Source organism: Oncorhynchus tshawytscha, linkage group LG09, assembly GCF_018296145.1.
Source record: "Oncorhynchus tshawytscha isolate Ot180627B linkage group LG09, Otsh_v2.0, whole genome shotgun sequence".
NCBI classification, from domain to species: Eukaryota; Metazoa; Chordata; class Actinopteri; order Salmoniformes; family Salmonidae; genus Oncorhynchus; species Oncorhynchus tshawytscha.
In genome coordinates, this window is record NC_056437.1 from 67313775 (window position 1) to 67334728 (window position 20954).

A 20954-nucleotide genomic window follows, 5' to 3' on the forward strand; every position below is an offset into this window, starting at 1 on the left:
GGTTAGATGTTAGTGGGATGGTGTGGTAGGGTATGGTGTATACTGTAGGTGCAGGGTTACATGGTAGTGGGATGGGGTGGTAGGTTAGTGGTATGGTGTAAAGGTGCAAGGTTACATGGTAGTGGAATGGGGTGGTAGGGTATGATGTATACTGTAGGTGCAGGGTTAGATGTTAGTGGGATGGGGTGGTAGGGTATGGTGTATACTGTAGGTGCAGGGTTACATGGTAGTGGGATGGGGTGGTAGGTTAGTGGTATGGTGTATAGGTGCAAGGTTACATGGTAGTGGGATGGGGTGGTAGGGTATGGTGTATACTGTAGGTGCAGGGTTACATGTTAGTGGGATGGGGTGGTAGGTTAGTGGTATGGTGTATACTGTAGGTGCAGGGTTACATGGTAGTGGGATTTAAGTTGTCCCATTCCCCTTTTCCTTTTTTTTGGGGGGGGGTTGACCAAAATGTGCAACAATCCGCTCTCCGACCTGCGAAAGGCACGAATACACAATCCAGCGTATAGTCTGCCGGAGAACCAAACGAAGAAGAATGGTTGTGAATTTCTTTCTGCCTGCCAGTGCCCCCGTGCAACTAGTCTCAACCAACATTTCCAGTGTCACAATTCTAATAATTTTCCAGTCTCTGTGTTTGTGAAATAGTAATTGCAAGTATTCTCAGTACAACTTTTGTCGTGTGACTGTGTGGACTTGGAGACAGGTATGCTATTTATTGTTTACACACTTGTGCATTGCTCCTTGCCTGATATGTATTGCACTTACCAGACTACAGCCATATTCATAAATGTATACATTGATTCTTTGTAGTAAAAGCTATATATTTTTTTATCATCCTGTGTTGTGTTTTTCCATATCCTGTACCCATCTCAGGTTTCTATTGACCCTGCCCTATTCAAGCACCTGTGGCTTGAAGAAAGGGCTTCAAACTGATGCTGTGTGTGTGTGTGTGTGTGTGTGTGTGTGTGTGTGTGTGTGTGTGTGTGTGTGTGTGTGTGTGTGTGTGTGTGTGTGTGTGTGTGTGTTTACAATTCAGTGTGTTTAGAGCAGTGGTGTTTTAAATTGAGCCTGTGCCGTGTGTCCTGGACAGCACAGGATGTGACTGGCAGCAGTGTGAGGGTTTGTGTGTCAGTGAGTAACAGGATGGTCACTAAGTAGCCTAACACACACATAGTAGCTAATCTGCACACAAAGTCCAAATACATGCAATCACATGTAGAACATGCACAGTGAAAATCAGTTCATATAATTTCCTATTCATGTGTTATAGCCACCATCTAAGGCTGACATTATGATCAATCATTTTGAAACTGGGGGAGATGTAGTAGGTTATTAATTGACACAGAGACGAAAAGAAAGGAAATACACAGTACTCACATTCGAAATAGACTTTACTTTTGGCCATTTGAGCTTTTCGGGCTGTGCATTTCAAAACCAGTGAAGACAAGGACATAATCACACATAGAGTATACCAACTTTGACAGGAAAAGAGAGGAAAAAGACAACGATGCCAAATTTGCCTAAACATCGACCTACACATGAAGTAAAAACCTGTTAAAAAATACAGGTAATTCAAAGAGTAATTTTCCAAACACCGGCTACAAGACATTGTTTGGTTAATCAAGATCTGGCTTATTAATTTTCTAAGCTGTACAGTTTGCCACAACATCACATAGACCATAAAAGTGCAGACATAAGCCGAACAAACCAGAGGCAGGCAAAACACTGATCAGACTGCAAAATGATGTTGGAATCATAACTTCAGCAGAGAAATGAATAGACATTATTTTAATATGGGTAAAGATACCTGGACAGGCACTTGCCACTAAGTCATAACCAGGGACAGCGACAGTGACGTGCGGTCAGGGTAGGCAGGGTAGGCAGTGTGAAGATGAATGAAAAAAATAACTAATGAAAAATAAATAAATATAAATGTTATCAATAATTTACAAAATTCTGCATGATGAAATAGATGTCAGTACTAGTACTGCTACTTCCCAAATTTGCAGTGGTCTGGTACAAAATGCACAAGGAGGCCAGGGGAAAGGCAACCTCGCCGTGTACCTTTCTCCAGCACTTCAAACTCCAAACTCAATGAAAGGCATTGGCATGATTTGCACATTTGTGTTTCTACCTTATACTGCCAGCTAACGGATGCCAAAAGGCAGGCAGAGAGCTTTGCAAGAGGATAGTCAGAGCTTGCCCCTGCCTATGGATGTCACACACATTACCTGCTGCCTTTTGGTGGTTATATTCATTTTACTTCGAGCTAAAGTCAGCTGATTAGGATGGCTAACACATTGCATCTGAAATAGTTTTCGAGCGAAACGGTGTGAAGACCAACACCTGAGTTTAGGGACCGACATCTAAAGAAGGGACAGAAAGTAACACGCTCATTTCAATCTGAGTGGTATCAACAGAAAGACTGGCTCTGTGGCTGCAATGCTAGCAGCCGGCTCTACTGCTTCCCCCACCTGCTGCTCTCCACCAGCGACAGTTTGTGGACAAGAGTCGGTTACTGCGACTTGCACAATTTGTCTATGAGAAACCTGTCTCACCTCCAAAGCCAGAGAGCTCTTAAGACATTTGGCAGCTGGCGGATAGATCTGGCATTGAATGAACAACGGAGATTGAACATCAGCATGCACAATGCAAAGGTCAAAGAGAACCGGGAGATTTTGAAAGCCCTAGCTAATTGGTGTTACAGCATGCTACCTAAGGTAAACAGCAGTGTGTCATGCAGACTGAAGGAGAATGGATTTTGCTATTAAATGCCGTGGCTCAAACCAGCTCGTTGAGTTCTCAGTGATCACCTCCAGGGGTGATTACCGACCAGCTCCATTACTGCACTAATTAAATAATAAAGTTGGATTGTTTTGAAGGAATCTTAAAAGTCTCTCCTTTTGATTACAATAATTCCACCACACCAGTTAGCAACCCACCTAGAGACTGCCACCATGTTTCCTTTTTGCTCATGATGGAATTCTCAAGGATACTGATGCGCTCTCCTGTGTTCTGCAGAACAAATTGATGGATATGGGTGTCTGCCATACCCGGATCAGTGACACAATGAATGCACTGGGACGGCAGTGACACGACTTTGATCGTTTCAATGAGCGATTCGAGCAGAAATGCAATGATCTGGGCCTGGCACGAAACTTGTAGTAAAACAGCCGATCAGAGTAGAGAGGGGAAAAATCTACAACAACATACTGGACAGTGTCAATGTTCAGATGAGAGCCAGGTTTGACCACTTTGGTGAACTTAATTTACTTGGCTTAGTGGACTGCAAAAAGTGTGAAACAATTGTCACAAAAATTTGACACCAGCAAACAAGAGCCTGTCTAAATATGCCAAGTACTTTTGTTAGACTTAAGGTGGATCTTGTCAGATTGTACAGTTCACAAATGGTACCAGACAAATCACCTGGACAGCTCCTCAGCTTTTTGTTCCAGCGTGACCTGACACAGACTGTCACAAGGCAACTAAGTCACTGCAGCTGGTCCTCACCACACCAGCCACAGCAGCATCCATTGAGAAGTCATTTTCTGTGCTGATACAGATAAAGACATACAGTCGAAAGCCAGAGCGATCAAGGACCACTCTCACCCCTTGCCATCATCTCCATCGCATTGAGACCAAGAGACTTTGAAAACTGAGGGCCAACAGGGAGGAGTTTTACAGTTCAGTCACTGGCGTCTTTACCCAGAAGGATAGACAAATGTACTTTGTTTACAGGTAAACAGTAGCGCTGTCTACTGTTATGACATTATATGTCTAATGACATTACATGTCTATCACATAGCCCAGAGAAGTGAAAGTATACATCTCAGTCAGTAGTGCTGACTACTAGGCATTTTGTGTGCGTCGCGCTATCTACAAGTAGACCTACTCGCTAGCATTTGGGTCGCTGTCTGTGGTGCTGAAAGTCGCCTGTTCGTGCAGGGCTGTTGCGTGGGACACAAGCGATGACAGCCTGTGAAAGCGTGTCTAATGATTTCGCCGCCTATCTGCTGCTGTTTGATGGTTGGTCGTGGTTGTTTGATGGTTATCTTTGTGATCGTGTCATACCGATAAACACAGCTTTTATTTAAATGTGCCTACCCGGCCTCAGACCTCACCGCACGTCACAAGGTGTCGAAGATCAAGGGGGATTCCATAGATTGAATTATATATGGGTGTGCATTGATACATAACGACGCATTTAAACCCATTGTTATTTCTATGACTTTTTACGTTGAAAATAAAGGCATTATATAAATAACACAGTTTATACATTTCGGTACAACTTGGTACCAATACCTATTCTGGTGGTCTAGAAAGTATCAAACCTTGTGCTATACCTTATTGTGCAACAAAGTTAGCCAATAAGCTTGAGTAATACCACTGACAAAGTCTAAGACATATTTTCTGGATCAATTCAAGCCACACATTCACATTACTTGGTACAGTTATTGAATTTAAATGAGGTCGTATCTATATATTTGTAGTTCTTATTAGTCATAGGGAATGATTAGCCGTGACGTACTACTAAGATACAGACGATTTATACAAATGTTAACGAGAAGGAATATGAAAAAAGAGACCGTAAGAATGCTGTTTTGAAGCGAGTTGATACAAAAAAAAATGTTTTTAACAAGCTAATGCAATACAGACATGGTTGTGTGTTCTTAATGTCTGCATATAAAATGCTGTATAAAATCATAATGTACACTCGAGTTATCCCCTTCCATTAGACACAAGTCAGAGGATAGAGAAAGCTATAGATACCTAATTCTTTAGCTCCTATTGAGGAAACAAAATGGGCTCCTAGGGCCTAGTGCCTGGCCACAGACCAAGTCCAAAGCAGCAGTTCAAATGGAGACGTAGGTATGGCTAGCCTACCCACTCTCTGTCCTGTAGCTCTGAAAAAACTTCACCAACAACAGATGTAAAACATAGATAAATAAAACATGCAAAGCAAAACAACATTTCCCCTTGAGGGATAAATAGTCTTCATGAGTAGTTACGAAACCAGTGTTACTCACACTTCTAACAATGTGCTTCATTCCCCTATTCCCTGACTCCCTTTCACCCGAGCTCCACCCTCCAATTTACTTCACAAATTCACAAATGCACAATATACTGAACGTTGCAGATAGAAATGTGATGAATAGAGCTCACATGATTCCTTAATCGACATGTCAGTTAGGCATTCCTGCTGTTCTACATAACAAATCGTTCAGATAGAAATATGTTACCTCCGCAATGATTTTGCCCTACTGAACACAGCTCAGGGCTCTCAGTCTCAAAGTAGAAATGCTGATGAAAGATCAGCTTTGCCTATTAGATCATAATAAATAAGATTACATGTATAATATGACATGTACAGTTCTACTTATGGCTGGGAATTGCCAGGGATCTCACGACTGTTATCACGATACTTAGGTGACAATACGATATGTATTGTGATTCTCACAATTCTATATGTATTTTGATTCGATACTGAGATTTTATTGCAATTTGATGTTCCAAAGATATTGCTCTCAAAATGTCTGCTGCAGAGAGACAAGAGAGCATGAGAAATGAGTTTTGACCAGTCATGGAAATAAAAGCATTGAAAACATGTTGCCTCACTATTTAAAAAGAAGATGGAGAGCAACAAAAAAACAGATTTTTGGCGCAGGCATAGCTGACTAGCTCTAGGTAACGCTACCTAGCAACAATAACACAAAGTATTGCTATAATATCGTCCAAAATAGTATTGCGATATGTAACTGTATTGATTTTTCCTCGATCACTAGTCCTACTCTGAGACGCTTTGTGAATAAGGTCCCTGGCTCCCTTCCCCTCACAGTGAGGTGTTGATGCGTTTAGCAGCGCAGGGCTCCCTGGGCACCTTGATGGCTCCTCCGAACACCTCTACTTCCCTGTTGGTCCAAGGGGCCACATTGCCCTTTGGCTGGGGGCCGTGCTGGCTGCAGTGGGCCAGGCTGGACACCTCGCTGGGGGTCAGGACCCGCTCCCATAAGTTCCACTGGGATAGCTCCCCCACCAGGGCCTGGGACGAGTCGAAACGTCCGCCCAGAGTGTCCTACAGGCAGAAGGAGGTGGAGGAGTGAAAGGGGTGAAAAGAAGAAAGGATGTTTCAGAGTTTGGTCTAGTGGTAACTCCGGACTTCGCATTGCCCTGGGAGACTGGGGTTTGATCTTCAAGTCCCCCACTTCAACTCTGCATGTTCCTCTCCTCTGCCCCCTTTCATTTCACCCCTGGGTCTATATCTCAATGAACAATAAGATATGTTCTCCTTTAAAAACAACAACCCCCCGATAGGTCTATGCCGTTGCTGTCTCTTCCACCAATCACTCCTGACCTCACCAAAATACCAACCCCTCCAAGTCTTACCTGTTCCTGCCCCAGGATGAGGACTCCCCCAGGCCTGATGTGGTGCCAGGCTGCCAGGCCCTGCCCCTCTCCTCTCAGCTTGCCCCCCTGGTAGGCCTGCCACGCCCCACCTCTCTGGCTCCAGCTTACACAGATGTGGTGCCAGCTGCCCCGGGACAGGTTCAGAGGTAACTCTGCCGCCTAGGGGTGGGAGGACAATGGTGCGGGTTAGTATGAGTGTTAGTGCTATACTGCAGGTAATGCAGTGATACCGCATACTATATTAGAGTGCAAATGAAGTATTTCAAATAGCAACAACAGCAAATCAATGGACAATCAATCATACGATGAAGTGGTTCTTAGTACTGACCCTTAACCATGTGTTGTACAGAGTATCCTAGACTAAAACTCAATATTATGTTAGATAAAATAGAGTGCTTTTAAAGTGCTGATATCTTGATGCTTAACACACTGTGTGGAGACATTAAACAAATGTCCTCCTGGAATACATTAAGGCAGTCATTTTATTACAGTAACATTTGGGGACTGCAGCATTACTTTCTCAAAGGCACGGACTGCACTTCCTCAAGGGCACAGCCAGCTAGGTAGCTCTCTATGCCTCCCAGGCATTGTATTACCATAGTGACATCATGCTAATCTACACTATACCCCCAGCTCTAGCCTAAACGGTGCTTTGTCTCTGTCCCAAATGACATCCTATTCCCTATGTAGTGCACTACTTTTGACCATGGCTCCGGTCAAAAGTAGTGCACTGCATAGGGAATAGAGTGCCATTTTGGTCGTAGACATCATTCCACAGTAGGCTCCCAGGTACTGTTATAGCTACAGCTTAAATTGTGCTGTGTCTAACTCAGCGTGCCCTAAAATACTGCTACTCTGTTTCCTCCATTACCTTGTCATTAATGAGCAGCTCCACAGGGGTGTGCATGCCCTGCAGCAGAACGAGCTCATTGGGCTGCTCCGCCACAGCGTAGGAGAAAGGGGTGCCGATGCCCCCCTCGGCGGGTCTCAGCCAGAGGCACACGGTGAAGGCACGCAGCTCAGGGATGGGGTGCTGTACCACCGCGTACATATAGTTGGTACGTGTTGGGAAGGACAGCTTGTAGCCCTCGGGGTAGGTGTACTCTGAGAGTCCTGGGGTAAGGAGGTATGGGTGGAGAAATAGAGAGGGAGGGAAAGAGTATTTGAGTAATGAGGTAATTCGGTAGGGGGAATGTTGAATAGACTTCTCTTATTAGGACTTTGTACTGTCTTTTGGGGATTTATGCAATGGCTACATCACACATTTGACTTCCTTCCTGCCCCCAGGATATCTCATCTCTGTTCTATGATACTTCCACTTGGATTTTTTTTTCTTGTCATGTTCTTTTTTCTTATTCTGTGTCATAATGTGTTGAAGTCATCCTCATAGATTGATAATAAGTTACCTTTCTGGTAGATCATTTATGGTTCATTGTCCCCGACTCGTAACCTCTCCCACCATATCAATTAATATCATTCAGGTATGAGTATCACTCATAACCATTGATCTTCTCTTACATCTAACCCTCTGCCCCCTCTCTCACCCTCTTCCAGGCCAGCAATGCGGTGGTGTAGGGAGTTGATCCCCTGGTCAATCTCCTGCCTGTGTCTTTGGGATTCTTTTCGCAGGGCCTTCCTCTCCTTCTCCAGGAGTTCCAGCTTCCTCTCAAGCTCTCCCTCCAGATCCTCCATCCGTGGCCACTGCTCTGGTCCATCCCCTGTCCGGGCCTGCCCCACTAGCCCTGCCTCACCCCAACGATCAGGGGCCTCAGAGAGCCCACCACCACCTGCCCCTCTTGAAGTCACCGCAGTTGCTGCATCCGTGTGGTTGTGAGAGAGCGCCAGCGGTCCGATATCTGACTTCATGGGAGGGAGTGTGGGAGAGAGGGAGTGTGGGAGGGAAGGAGTGTGGGAGGGAGGGATACCAGTAGTACAATAGTAAAATCATGCAAAATGTAGCCTACACAATTGCAAAGCAGGTGAAATATATTTACTGAAGCAGGTGAAATATAATACATTATTATTACAAAAAACACAGTTCCACTCACCAGATGATGATAATTTGAAAGAACCCTTTCCTGCAGTCAATGACCAAAAGCACCCTCTTTGGCCTCATGGGTGGAATGCTATTAATATTTGTCCTAATTTCATAATTAATGACGTTTTTTTTTTTTTTTTTTTTTTACTACAATCCGGTGTTTCTATGTCAAACAGCTTTGTTATATTTCAGTCTTCTGTGGTGTACATACAGTAAAGTGTAATATCGGGATGCAAACTAAACATTTTATACATTTCAACTCTATTTCTGACATGGTACAGGTTTTTTTATTTCATTTGTATGTTTTGACAATGTGTATAGGTGTATACTTTTGTTTCAAAGTAGATTTGTTTGACTACCAAGAATCCCTCTGTGTGACCCTGATTAAGCACACTGCAGTAAAAGGCTAACTTCTTGTTGAAAGTTATTCTTGAAAAGGGAGAATCTCCTGTGTCAAAGGTACTGCATCTCAGTGCTAGAGGTGTCACTACAGACCTTAGTTCGATTCCAGGCTCTATCACAACCGGACATGATTGGGTGTGCCATAGGGCGGCACACAATTGGCCCAGCGTTTTCCGGGTTAGGGGCTGGCTGGGGTAGGCTGTCATTGTAAATAAGAATGTGTTCTTAACTGACTTGCCTAGTTAAATCAAATAAAACATTTGCAACAACATCCTCTTCGATAACAGCTGCTGAAAATTAGTCTACAACAAAAGCTAGACTGTGGGAAAACTATTGCTTGCTATTGCGCGTTGGCCTGTGAGAAGAGAACGTTTTTTGTTAAAACGATCCCACCGATTACAAGTCAAAATGTGACTGGTTGATTCCACTGTCACTCCAAAATGTTGCCCTAATACAGTTGAATGGCGGATGCCTTCTATCTAGGTTCTGATGGCCTAGCCAATGGCTGACTTAGCTAGCCCCAGAGATGACCAAAGAAAAATCCTGATTAAATATGTTTTTCTCTTCAGTGTTAACCCTTTCCTTTCCAACAAAAAATTAAGAGAAATAAATCAGAACATAATTGAAAATAATAATAATTTGAATTATTGTTGTTATTATTATTTTATAAATCCTTGGCCCTTCTCTGAAGCTGTAGAAGGCCCCCATTGTTCCTCACTGTGTTTGGATTAGTAATAATTTGTAGAGTGGCTCTATTTGCCCTCAGCATGCATTTTTTTCACCATTCTGAATGTCTAAGAAATCCATATGTTCTCCTGAAATACAAAGACAGAAATACTGGACATTTTGAACTCTTATTAGGGTGGCAATTTGACTAAATAAATTAAATCATGGTCTTGAATTGGACTCAAATGGTCTCGATTCAGCCCCCCCCGCCCTCCAGTCTTTCTCCGGTCTCGAACGACACTGGATGCCAGTTCGGTTTTCAGAGCTACACTCACACTGTTTAATGTGCTGTGATTAATGTGGGCCTTCGTGTTAGATAAGCACTCTAATCTCTGGAGTTTGTTTTATTTTTTATTATGCATAATCAATTATGTGCAGCGAAAAACAGAAAAAAAGTGCTGGGAAAACAAGTAATTAAAAGTCCGCTCAGTCATTAGTCAGCCGAGAAAAAACACTACAACTGCAGCAAAACGAAGTGCAGTCAAATAGACACACAGACAATGCCACGTCTTATTTACAGTGAGGCACATGCTGTAAGTTACACACAGAGCAGTGGTTCTCAACATGAGGTACTAGTACCCGTGGAGGTACCTCACCTTTCCACATGTAGTAAATGTGTTGTTCTTTGTTAAGATCAGTTCCAACGAGACTGGAGGTTCAGTGACCAAAGATGGTTGGGAACCACTGATACAGAGGTACACCACTGATACAGTATAACAGTAGTGTGCTAGGCAGAAGCTGCAAAAATAATATGATGGTCTCTGCTCTTGACGAATATAGGTAACTGGTCGGATGAATATTTTATGATATTTTCTCCAGAAGAAATGGTGTTGTACATCACATGTTGCTTGGCAGGCAGCTATAAAGCAGCTTCGTATTACTCTACCCTCCCCTCCCTCCTCCACCCCTCCTCTTCTCCTCCCCTGGGTTAGTCATAGTGGGAAGCAGAGGTGGCTGGAACAACACATTCTCCTGTGTCTGTAGATTAGGGCTAATAAATTATCCTACTACGTTCTTGTTTTGGAGTTTCCAAAAATCAAACTGGCTAAATTTAACTTGAGTTGTGAAGCAGGTTGAGAAGACATTGTAATGGTGCAATAGCATCAAATGATACCAAAATGTTAATAGATTTTGGTGAAGTAACTGATTGGTTCCTCAACATTGTTTTGAACTCTAATAAGCTATTGCTAAGACGAATATAATGCATCTAATCAATTTTAATATAATGCATCTAATCAATTTTCAGGGACAATAAGTTAAAGACATTGATATACAGGTAACTGCCAAAATAAAGGAAACACTTGAGTAAATGAGGGGTACAATTTATATTGAATGCAGGTGATTCCACACAGGTGTGGATCCTGAGTTAATTAAGCAATTAACATCCCATGCTTAGGGTCATGCATAAAAATGCCCAGTTGCCCATTATTTGAAGTCCTTGCTATCTGGGTTCCTTGGGACTTTGACGTTAACCCCTTGAAGTTGAAATTTAAAATGGTTTAGGTCAGGGTTAAGTTCAGGGCTAGGTAAGGGTTATGGTAAAGTTAGGGCTATGGTAAGGTTAGGGATTAAGGTTAGGGTTTAGGATAGGGATGTCCCAAGGATTCCGGATAGCACTAACCATTATTTTAACCATGTCTACAAAAATAGATCTCAGTGACTATGAAAGATGGAGGCTCAAAGGAGCATACGAAGTCTAAAGTGTGTGTGTGTGTGTGTGTGTGTGTGTGTGTGTGTGTGTGTGTGTGTGTGTGTGTGTGTGTGTGTGTGTGTGTGTGTGTGTGTGTGTGTGTGCGTGCGTGTCACCAGATGTCAACCCTTTGGAACACTTATGGGAGATTCTGGAGCAACACCTATGACAGCGTTATCCATCAACAAAACACAAAATGAGTTTATTGTGGAAGAAAGGTGTCGCATCCGTCCAACAGAGTTCTAGGCACTTGTATAATCTATGCCAAGACTCATTGGCGCTGTTCTGGCAACTTGCGGTGGTCCAACGCTTTATGATGGTGTTTCCTTTATTTTGGCAGTTACCTGTAGGTGGTCATCTAACCTGATCTAATCCTGTTCCTGATTTCTATTAACTGGAAATGGTCTCAATTAAACAGTAAAACCACGTAGCCACACCCACACGGACATACTGCCATCAGAGACGTGAGTAGAAATTCAGAGTGAGTGCTATCGAGGTCTGCCAAGCAGGTCAACTGACTCACGAGAGGGTCAGAATTAGCCTATTCACTGCCTTAATTACAGATACAATAACAGTTCGTTTAAAATAAAGATATGCGATAGTGGAATTCAACACCAACATACATGACACATGTTTCTCCCATTCCCCCTTACCTCCAGTTTCTCTATGCGGTCTTTCATCTGAACGATAGCCTGTTCCAGCTCGCCTACAGCCTGGGCGGTGAGCAGCTGTGCCACAGACGACGACGGAGCACTGTCCCGGACCATGAGCCGGCCCTCATCTACCCTCTTACCTCCCCAGAGCCCCGCGCTACTCTCCGGTACTCTACGCCCCTCTATTCCGCTCTCACACTCCGAAAGCTTGCCTGACAGATCCCTAATGGTCCGCTGGTCGGTGATAATCTGGTCCTTCTGCTGGAGAACTGTCTGTTTGAGTTCCTCTGCCGTGGTGCGGAGGTATCCCCAGTCCTCACCCGCGAACAGCGACGGGTCGTCGGCTTGTTGCTGAAAGTTTTTGGGGTTGCATTCTCCGGCGGGGACTGGGGTGCAGATAAGTCTGCTAACCTGCCTAGTTCCACCAATCCCGTCTGAGCCGCTGGGGACGTGGAAGAAAGTGGGCGCTTCTCCGTCCTGCGTTTCAGAACCATGGAGAGCGCCCAGTGGACCCGCTCGCGCCACGGAGCCCCCGGGGAAAGTCTGCTGCACTCCAGCGTCCGGAGACTGCGACTGGTTGTCTGCCACAGGCTGCTGCTGCTGAGATTCGGCAGCGGAGCCGGTATGGACCGCGGCGATGATGCAGATGACTGCTCCAACGAAGGCCACCATCCCGGCGGCCAAGATGATAACGATGAACTTCAGGTTGGCGGCGTCAGAAATCAATAGTTATGAGAAAAAAACATAGGATTTGTCTATCTAGTTCAACAACACTGAAAAAGCGCAGTCTGAGTTTAAAAAAAAAATTGGCAGATCAAAAGATCCGTGAAGATATCACGAAAGACGCATCTTATGGCGTTGCTAGGCTATTAGTCAATACATAGGCTATGTTCCACTTCATTTAATAATTCGGCTATAATGAGTACAGCTACTTGATCCAACCGTTTCTATCTCATCCCTCTGTTCTTTGGCTTCAGTGTTGTTCGGCTTCTTTATCTCGTTATCACAAGGACAACCAGAGAGAGAGTGAGAGAGTGTGAGAGGGAGAGAGAGAGAGAGAGAGAAAGAGAGAGAGATAGACAACCAGAGAGAGAGAGAGAGCGAGAAAGAGAGAGCGAGAGAGAGCGCAACAGCATGCAAGTCAATATCAAGAGACGGGAACGGGAGATGGTAAGAATGATATGAGACGGTGTCTCGTGTCACACAAAATGTAGATCGAGATTACAATAATTCAACAGTTTGTGGTTTAATAACAATACAGTGATAAGCATTCGATTTGTTTGTGCTTTTCATATGCTGTGATCGCTTGATGGTATGTATTTATGGCGAGGAATGCATAACCTAAACAGGACAACCCGTGGTACTGTAGTATGCTAGGGAATCACGCTCGTACAGCGGGTTCTCATCGTTCTCGTCAGGGACGATAGCACACAATCTAGTGTGCGCCCCTATTTATCAAATACAAGGTTCACGGGAGAAAGGAAGAATGATGATTTTGTGTTGTAAGCGTTGGTGCAGGATAACGAGAAAGCGTGATAAACCCTATCAACCCGATCATAACCATGAGATCATTCCTAGCACGACCGGGTCATTTTTAGAAAAGGCAATCTCAGCTAAACACAGCACATAGGTGCAGAGTGGGTGTGTGTGTGTGTGTGTGTGTGTGTGTGTAAGCGCGCTCTCTCACATAAGTGACTGCAAAGGGAGATTGTGGTGAGAGAAGAGTAATCTGCCTAGGTATGTTTATGGAAAGCTTTTCCTCTGCGAGGGAATAGGTTCTGTGCTCTAAAATATGTTTCAGAGAGAAGAAAATGGCCTAGACTCGAAGTGCGCCAACACTAGGCTCTGGGTTCGCATAATAGAAGAATAGTAAAATAGGCTGACGTTGGCTCTTTCTCAGAGATCGAGGTTGAAGGTGAATTCAGATTAAAAAGAGTCAGAAAGGGAGATAAATTCAATGGATGACAGCCCAACAGTAACGGGGCATGAATCCGTTTTACATTTGATCATTTCCATTAATAGATCTCAAATATGAAGTATTTTAGGTTACAAATTATCCATAAACAAATACATAGTTTGCCTGAATCCAGTCCAGGAGAGTTCAGAGGGTTCATTGGATCACCGCAGGTGATGCATGTAATGACAATATAAGCATACAGCTGTGGCATCACATTGCAGTATTTATTAATCCACATCACCATTTAGATTTGGATACAATCCCTTACCGCAAAAACACATGATTTCACATGTAATGGATTTGAACTCGCCAATTTGTTTTTGAAACACTTCATATATGACATTTTGAATATGAAAACATATGTCAATATGTGACATTTCACATGTGAATATGTGTTTTTGGAACACTACACGTGACAACAAATATGTCGTTATGATACACACAGTGCTTTTCACATACAATGTTTTCAACTTACATATAAGTCAGTGGTGTAAAGTACTTTAGTAAAAATACTTTAATGTACTACTTAAATAGTTTTTTGGGGTATCTGTACTTTACTTTACTAGTAATATGTTTGACTACTTTTACTTTTACTTCACTACATTCCTTTGGAAAATAATCAGCTTTTTACTCCAAAAATGTTCTCATTACATTTTGAATGCTTAGCAGGACAGGAAAATCCAAATATTTTTGGGAGAAATGTCCTCTCGTCTGATGAAGAAAGAAAGAAAAGGTTTGGCCATAATGACCATCATTACGTTTGGAGGAAAAAGGGGGATGCTTGCAACCTTCTGGGCAGTCTTCGACCACCCGCCCGAGGGTAGAGCAGCGGGTGTTTCACCTGAGGCAGGGGATGAGGAGCGCCCAGGAGTTCGCACTGGAATTTCGCACCTTGGCCGCCGGAGCGGGATGGAGCGACAGGGCCCTCATCAACCACTACCATTGCAGCCTGCGCGAGGATGTCTGTTGGGAGTTGGCCTGCAGGGATACCAATCTTATCTTCGACCAGCTGGTGGACATGTCCATTCGGCTGGATAACCTGCTGGTCACCCGCGGACGTCCAGAGAGGGCCCTGTCGATTCTATTTCTCAGCACCACCATTGCGGTGCCTATGGAGCTGGGAGGTGCTGCGCACAGGAAGACCGGAGGAGGCGCTTTCACGTGTACCATCTGTGGCCGCAGAGGTCACACTGCTGGTCGGTGCCGTGTTGTCTCCTCTAGGGTTCGAGGCAGCAGGCAGGGCACTCTGGCGTCACCCCAGGTGAGAAGGCACCATTCTCACCAAGAGCCCTCTGTTGCACACATGTTTTTGTTTGTTACTTTTCCTGAGTTTTCCCCGCATTCCCAGCACAAGGCGCTAGTCAATACAGTTTAGGGATTCCCATCGTTCCCGTGGATGTGCCCTTCCCCGTTCATGCCTTCGATAGTCGACTATTAGGGTCAGGGTTGATTAGGGAGGTCACCGCTCCTTTGGGCATGGTGACGCAGGGGGGTCATACGGAGAGAATTAGTGAGGTATAGTTACCTGCTACTGCTCATAGCCACAGTGATAGAGTCAATGCATGGGGCGCGCTTCTTCACCAAACTAGATCTCAGGAGCGCTTAATCTGGTGCATATCCGGGAGGGAGATGAGTGGAAGATGGCTTTCAGTAACACCTCTGGGCACTATGAGTACCTCGTCATGCCGTACGGGTTGATGAATGCTCCATCAGTCTTCCAAGCCTTTGTAGACAAGATTTTCAGGGACCTGCATGGGCAGGTTGTAGTGGTGTATATTGATGACATTCTGACATTCTGACATAGGGTATCGCATTTCCACCTCAGGGGTGGAGATGGAGAGTGACCGCATTGCAGCCATGCGTAATTGTCCAACTTCCACCACGGTAAAGGAGGTGCAGCGGTTCTTAGGGTTTGCAAACTACTACCGGAGGTTTATCCGAGGTTTTGGTCAGGTAGAGGCTCCCATTACCTCACTGCTTTAGAGGGCCCGGTGCGCTTGCAGTGGACAGCTGAGGCGGACAGGGCTTTAGGTCACCTGAGGGCTCTGTTTGCCTCGGCTCCCGTGCTGGCTCATCCTGATCCCTCCTTGGCATTCATAGTGGAGGTGGACACATCCGAGGCTAGGATAGGAGCTGTGCTCTCTCAGAGCTCGGGCACGCCACCGAAGCTCTGTCCCTGTGCTTTCTTCTCGAGGAAGCTCAGCCCCACGGAGCGAAACTATGACGTGGGGGACCGGGAGTTGTTGGCTGTTGTCAAGGCTTTGAAGGTGTGGAGACATTGGCTTGAGGGGGCTAATCAACCTTTTCTCATCTGGACTGACCACCTCAATCTGGAGTACATCCGGGCGGAGAGGAGACTGAACCCTCGCCATGCAAGGTGGACCATGTTTTTCACCCATTTTGTTTTCACCCTTTCTTACAGACCAGGTTCCCAGAACGTGAAAGCAGGCGCACTATCCCGGCTGTATGACACAGAGGAGCGGCCAATGGATCCCACTCCCATACTCCCGGCCTCCTGCCCTGGTGGCGCCGGTAGTGTGGGAGCTGGACGCGGACATTGAGTGGGCGTTGCGTACAGAGCCCACTCCCCTCCAGTGTCTTGCTGGGCGTCTGTATATTCCTGGGCGTCTGCTGTCCATGACCGGCTGATCTATTGGGCCCACATGTCACCCTCCTCTGGTCATCCAGGCATCGGTCGGACAGTGCGCTGTCTGAGCGGGAAGTACTGGTGGCCCACTTTGGCTAAGGATGTGAGGGTTTATGTTTCTTCCTTTTCAGTGTTCGCCCAGTGTAAGGCCCCTAGGCACCTGCCCAGAGGTAAGTTACATCCCTTACCCGTTCCACAGCGGCCATGGTCACATATGTCGATCAATTTCCTGACCGATCTTCCCCCATCACAGGGAAACACCACGATCCTGGTCTTTGTGGATCATTTCTCTAAGTCCCGCCGTCTCCTCCCTCTGCCCGGTCTCCCTACGGCCCTACAGACTGCGGAGGCCTTGTTTACGCACATCTTCCGGCACTATGGAGTGCCTGAGGATATAGTGCCTGATCGAGGCCCCCAGTTCACTTCAAGGGTCTGGAAGGCGTTCATGGAACGTCTGGGGGTCTCGGTCAGCCTTACCTCAGGTTTCACCCCGAGAGTAATGGGCAGGTGGAGAGAGTAAACCAGGATGTGGGTAGGTTTCTGAGGTCCTATTGCCAGGACCGGCCGGGGGAGTGGGTAGCGTTCGTGCCCTGGGCAGAGATGGCCCAGACCTCGCTCCGCCACTCCTCCACTAACCTCTCCCCCTTTCAGTGTGTATTGGGGTATCAGCCGGTTCTGGCTCCTTGGCATCAGAGTCAGACCGAAGCTCCTGCGGTGGACGACTGGTTCCGGCGTGCAGAAGAGACATGGGACGCCGCCCATGTTCATCTTCAGCGCGCCGTGCTGTGCCAGAAAGTTGGCGCAGACCGTCACTGTAGTGAGACCCTGGTGTTTGCACCGGGGGACCGGGTCTGGCTCTCAACCCAAAACCTGCCCCTCCGCCTGCCCTGCCAGAAGTTGGATCCGCGGTTTGTGGGGGCATCTAAAGTCCTGAGGAGAGTGAACGAGGTTTATTACAGATTACAGGTTCCCCCCGATTTCCGCATTAACCCCTCGTTCCATGTGTCTCTCCTTAGGCCGGTGGTGGTTGGCCCGCTCCAGGAGTCTGAGGTGTGGGAAGTTCCTCCGCCCCCTCTGGACATCGAGGGGGCCCCGGCGTACTCTGTTCATTCCATACTGGATTTGAGATGTCGAGCGAGGGGCCTTCAGTACCTCGTGGACTGGGAGGGGTTATGGCCCGGGGGAGAGATGGTGGGTTCTGGTGGAGGACGTGTTGGATCCTTCCCGGCTGCGAGAGTTCCACCGTCTCCATCCGGATCGCCCTGCGCATTGTCCCCCGGGTCGTCCCCGAGGCTGGTGTCGAACGCACAGCTGGAGCCGCACATCGGGGGGTACTGTCACTGTTGATGCCTCTCCATGCTCGGGCGGTGCTCGGCGGTTGACGTCGCCGGTCTTCTAGCCATCGTCGATACATTTTCTATTTTCCATTTGTCTTGTCTTGTTTTCCCCACACACCTGGTTCTCATTTCCCTCATTTTGTGTTGTGTATTTAACCCTCTGTTACCCCCATGTCTGTGTGTGGTATTGTTTATTCTGGTTCATGTTATGCGCACATTAGTTTTTTGCGCTGTTGTTATTTCGTGTTCACTTTGCCGTGTGCTTTTGGTTCGCCTAAATAAAAGGCTCCGTTGGCAACCCAATATCTGCTCTCCTGCACCTGACTCCCTTACAGCCGTTTACGCATACCTGACAGTGGGAAGCTTGTGGAAGGCTACCCGAAACGTTTGACCGGAGTTAAAAAAAAATGTAAAGGCAATGCTACCAAATACTGAGTGTATGTAAACTTCTGACCCACTGGGAATGTGAAGAATAAAAATATATCTGAAATAAATCATCTCTATCATCTCTACTATTATTCTGACATTTCATATTCTTAAAATAAAGTGGTGATCCTAAATGACCTAAGACAGGGAATATTTACTTGAATTAAATGTCAGGAATTGTGAAAAACTGAGTTTAAAGGTGTATGTAAACGTCTGACTTCAAGTGTATATCCTACCAACCGAACATGACAAACTGTAATATCTTATGTTTCACTGAGTCATGGCTGAACGACAACATGAATAACATACAGCTGATGGGTTATACACTGTATCAGCAGGATAGAACAGCAGCCTCTGGTAAGACAAGCGGTGGCAGTCTATGTATATTTGTAGACAACAGCTGTTGTACGATATCTATGGAAGTCTCGAGGGTTTGCTCGCCTAAGGTAGAGTATCTCATGATAAGCTGTAGACCACACTATCTACCAAGAGAGTTTTCATCTGCATTTTTTGTAGCTGTCTACATACCACCACAGACAGATGCTGGCACTAAGACTGCACTCAATGAGCTGTATACCGCCATAAGGAAACAAGAAAATGCTCATCCAGAAGTGGCGCTCCTATTGGCCGGGGACTTTAATGCAGGGAAACTTAAATCCGTTTGACCTAATTTCTATCAACATGTAAATGTGCAACCAGAGGGAAAAAAACTCTATACCACCTTTACTCCACAAACAGAGACACGTGCAAAGCTCTCCCTTGCCCTCAAGTTGGCAAATCTGACCATAATTCTACCCTCCTGATTCCTGCTTACAGGCAACAATTAAAGCAGGAAGCAGCAGTGACTCAGTCAATAAAAAAGTGGTCAGATTAAGCAGATGCTAAGCTACAGGACTGTTTTGCTAGAACAGACTGGAATATGCTCTGGGATTCTTCCAATGGCATTGAGGAGTACACCACATCAGTCACTGGATTCATCAATAATTGCATCGATGATGTCGTCTCCACAGTGACTGTACGTACATACTCCAATCAGAAGTCATGGATTACAGGCAGCTTCCGGACTGAGCTAAAGGGTACTTGCATTGCCTCCCCCTCTTTTATACGCTGCTGCTACTCTCTGTTATTATCTATGTATAAGTCACTTTAATAACTCTACCCACATATTACCTCAATTACCTCGACTAACTGGTGCCCCTGCACATTGACTCTGTACTGGTACCTCCTATATATAGCCTGGCTATTGTTATTTTACTGCTGCTCTTTAATTATTTGTTAGTTTGGTTAAGGGCTTGTAAATAAGCATTTCACTGTAAGGTTGTATTCGGCGCATATGACAAATAAAATTTTATTTGATTTGATGAATCTAAACATGTGACAACATAGAGGGAATTCTATTAACATGAGCCGCAGTGCACCCAGCTATGGCCGTGATGTGAACAGGCAAAATCGTTGAGGGAGGAGTTCCCATCTCAAATGGAACAGTAATCTTGTCCACTCGGTCATCTTGTCAACAAGGTAATGTTGTGCATGGTCCAGAAACATAAAACATCTATTTTCCATAAAAAATATGATTGAATTCTCAAACTAGTTTTCATTTCTAAGGCAGATAAAGCATTTTTGTCAAAATTAATCCCCTTTGCATGTAAAAACACATAATTATACTTATTATTCCACATGCTTAATCTACATAACTTTTGCTTTGAGCCATCTTCGCCATGGGCTTTGAACGGGGCACCTGGGTCAAACCCAGGAGTCAGCCTGGTTCTAAAACTTATGCAATCACTTGGTACAAACCACTGGGGCAACCCGTGGCAGATAATCGAATCCCCTCAATATGTCATGTGAAGGGGTCCAAAAACACATGTTTGCACATCATTCCACATTTGAAATTTCACTTGCACATGATTTGCCTAGCGGTTCAAGCTGGGCATCTTTCTTTTGGTGTTTTTTAGAGTCAGTAGAAAGGCATCTTTAGTGTCTTAAGTTTTCATAACTGTGACCTTAATTGCCAGCCGTTTGTAAGCTATTAGTGTCTTAACAACCGTTCCACAGGTGCATGGTCATTTATTGTTTATGGTTCATTGCACAGGCATGGGAAACAGTGTTTAAACCCTTTACATTGAAGATCTGTGAAGAAATTTGGATTTTTACAAATTATCTTTGAAAGACAGGGTCCTGAAAAAAGGGACATTTCTTTTTTTGCTGAGTTTAGTTATATGTATTGCTGCTGCAAAGACTTTTATCTGAAGGCAGCCTTTAGGGTTCCATTGAAACTGTGAAGGGTTTTAGTGTAGGGCAGGGGCGGGAAAAACTTTTGGCTCGAGGAACACGTCGGAATTTTGAAATTCAACAGAGGGCCACATTTTTTGGGGGACTAATTGTTTGTTAAAAATCAATTTGTGGGATCCTCCCGAGTGGCGCAGCAGTCTAAGGCACTGCTATATGTATTTCTGCTGCAAATATCTATATCTGTAGGCAGCCTTTAGGGTTCCATTCAAACTGTGAAGGGTTTTAGTGTAGGGCAGGGGTGGGGAAACCTTTTGGCTCGAGGGCCACATCGGGATTTTGAAATTCAACGGAGGGCCACATTTTTTGGGGGACTAATTGTTTGTTAAACTCATTATTATTATTTTTTTAATGTCTCGCAAGCCGTATTGAAGTGCC

The 20954-nt window shown here is 45.2% G+C and overlaps 1 protein-coding gene across 1 annotated transcript; it reads right to left on the reverse strand.

Moving 5' to 3' along the window:
- Positions 1 to 1379: 1379 nt before the first annotated feature.
- On the reverse strand, positions 1380 to 17849 carry LOC112259170 (neuronal pentraxin receptor-like). The gene is made up of 7 exons (XM_042327869.1): positions 17677 to 17849; positions 17395 to 17454; positions 11921 to 12647; positions 7956 to 8271; positions 7283 to 7524; positions 6391 to 6570; positions 1380 to 6079 (listed from the first exon to the last, which is right to left on the reverse strand). Exons 1-7 carry the CDS (start codon positions 17847 to 17849, stop codon positions 5837 to 5839), a joined length of 1941 nt encoding a protein of 646 aa, XP_042183803.1. The 3' UTR covers positions 1380 to 5836.
- Positions 17850 to 20954: the final 3105 nt, after the last annotated feature.

Bases quoted from the DNA above. Each gene is read 5' to 3' on its own strand.
- LOC112259170 (XM_042327869.1), bottom strand. From the start codon at position 17,849: ATGTGCGGCTCCAGCTGTGCGTTCGACACCAGCCTCGGGGACGACCCG. The intron at 17,455-17,676 runs GTACTGAAGGCC...CACTCTCCTCAG, and splicing joins AACCCCTCCCAGTCCACGAG to GACTTTAGATGCCCCCACAA. The intron at 7,525-7,955 runs GTGAGAGAGGGG...TCCTTACCCCAG, and splicing joins CATTGCTGGCCTGGAAGAGG to GACTCTCAGAGTACACCTAC.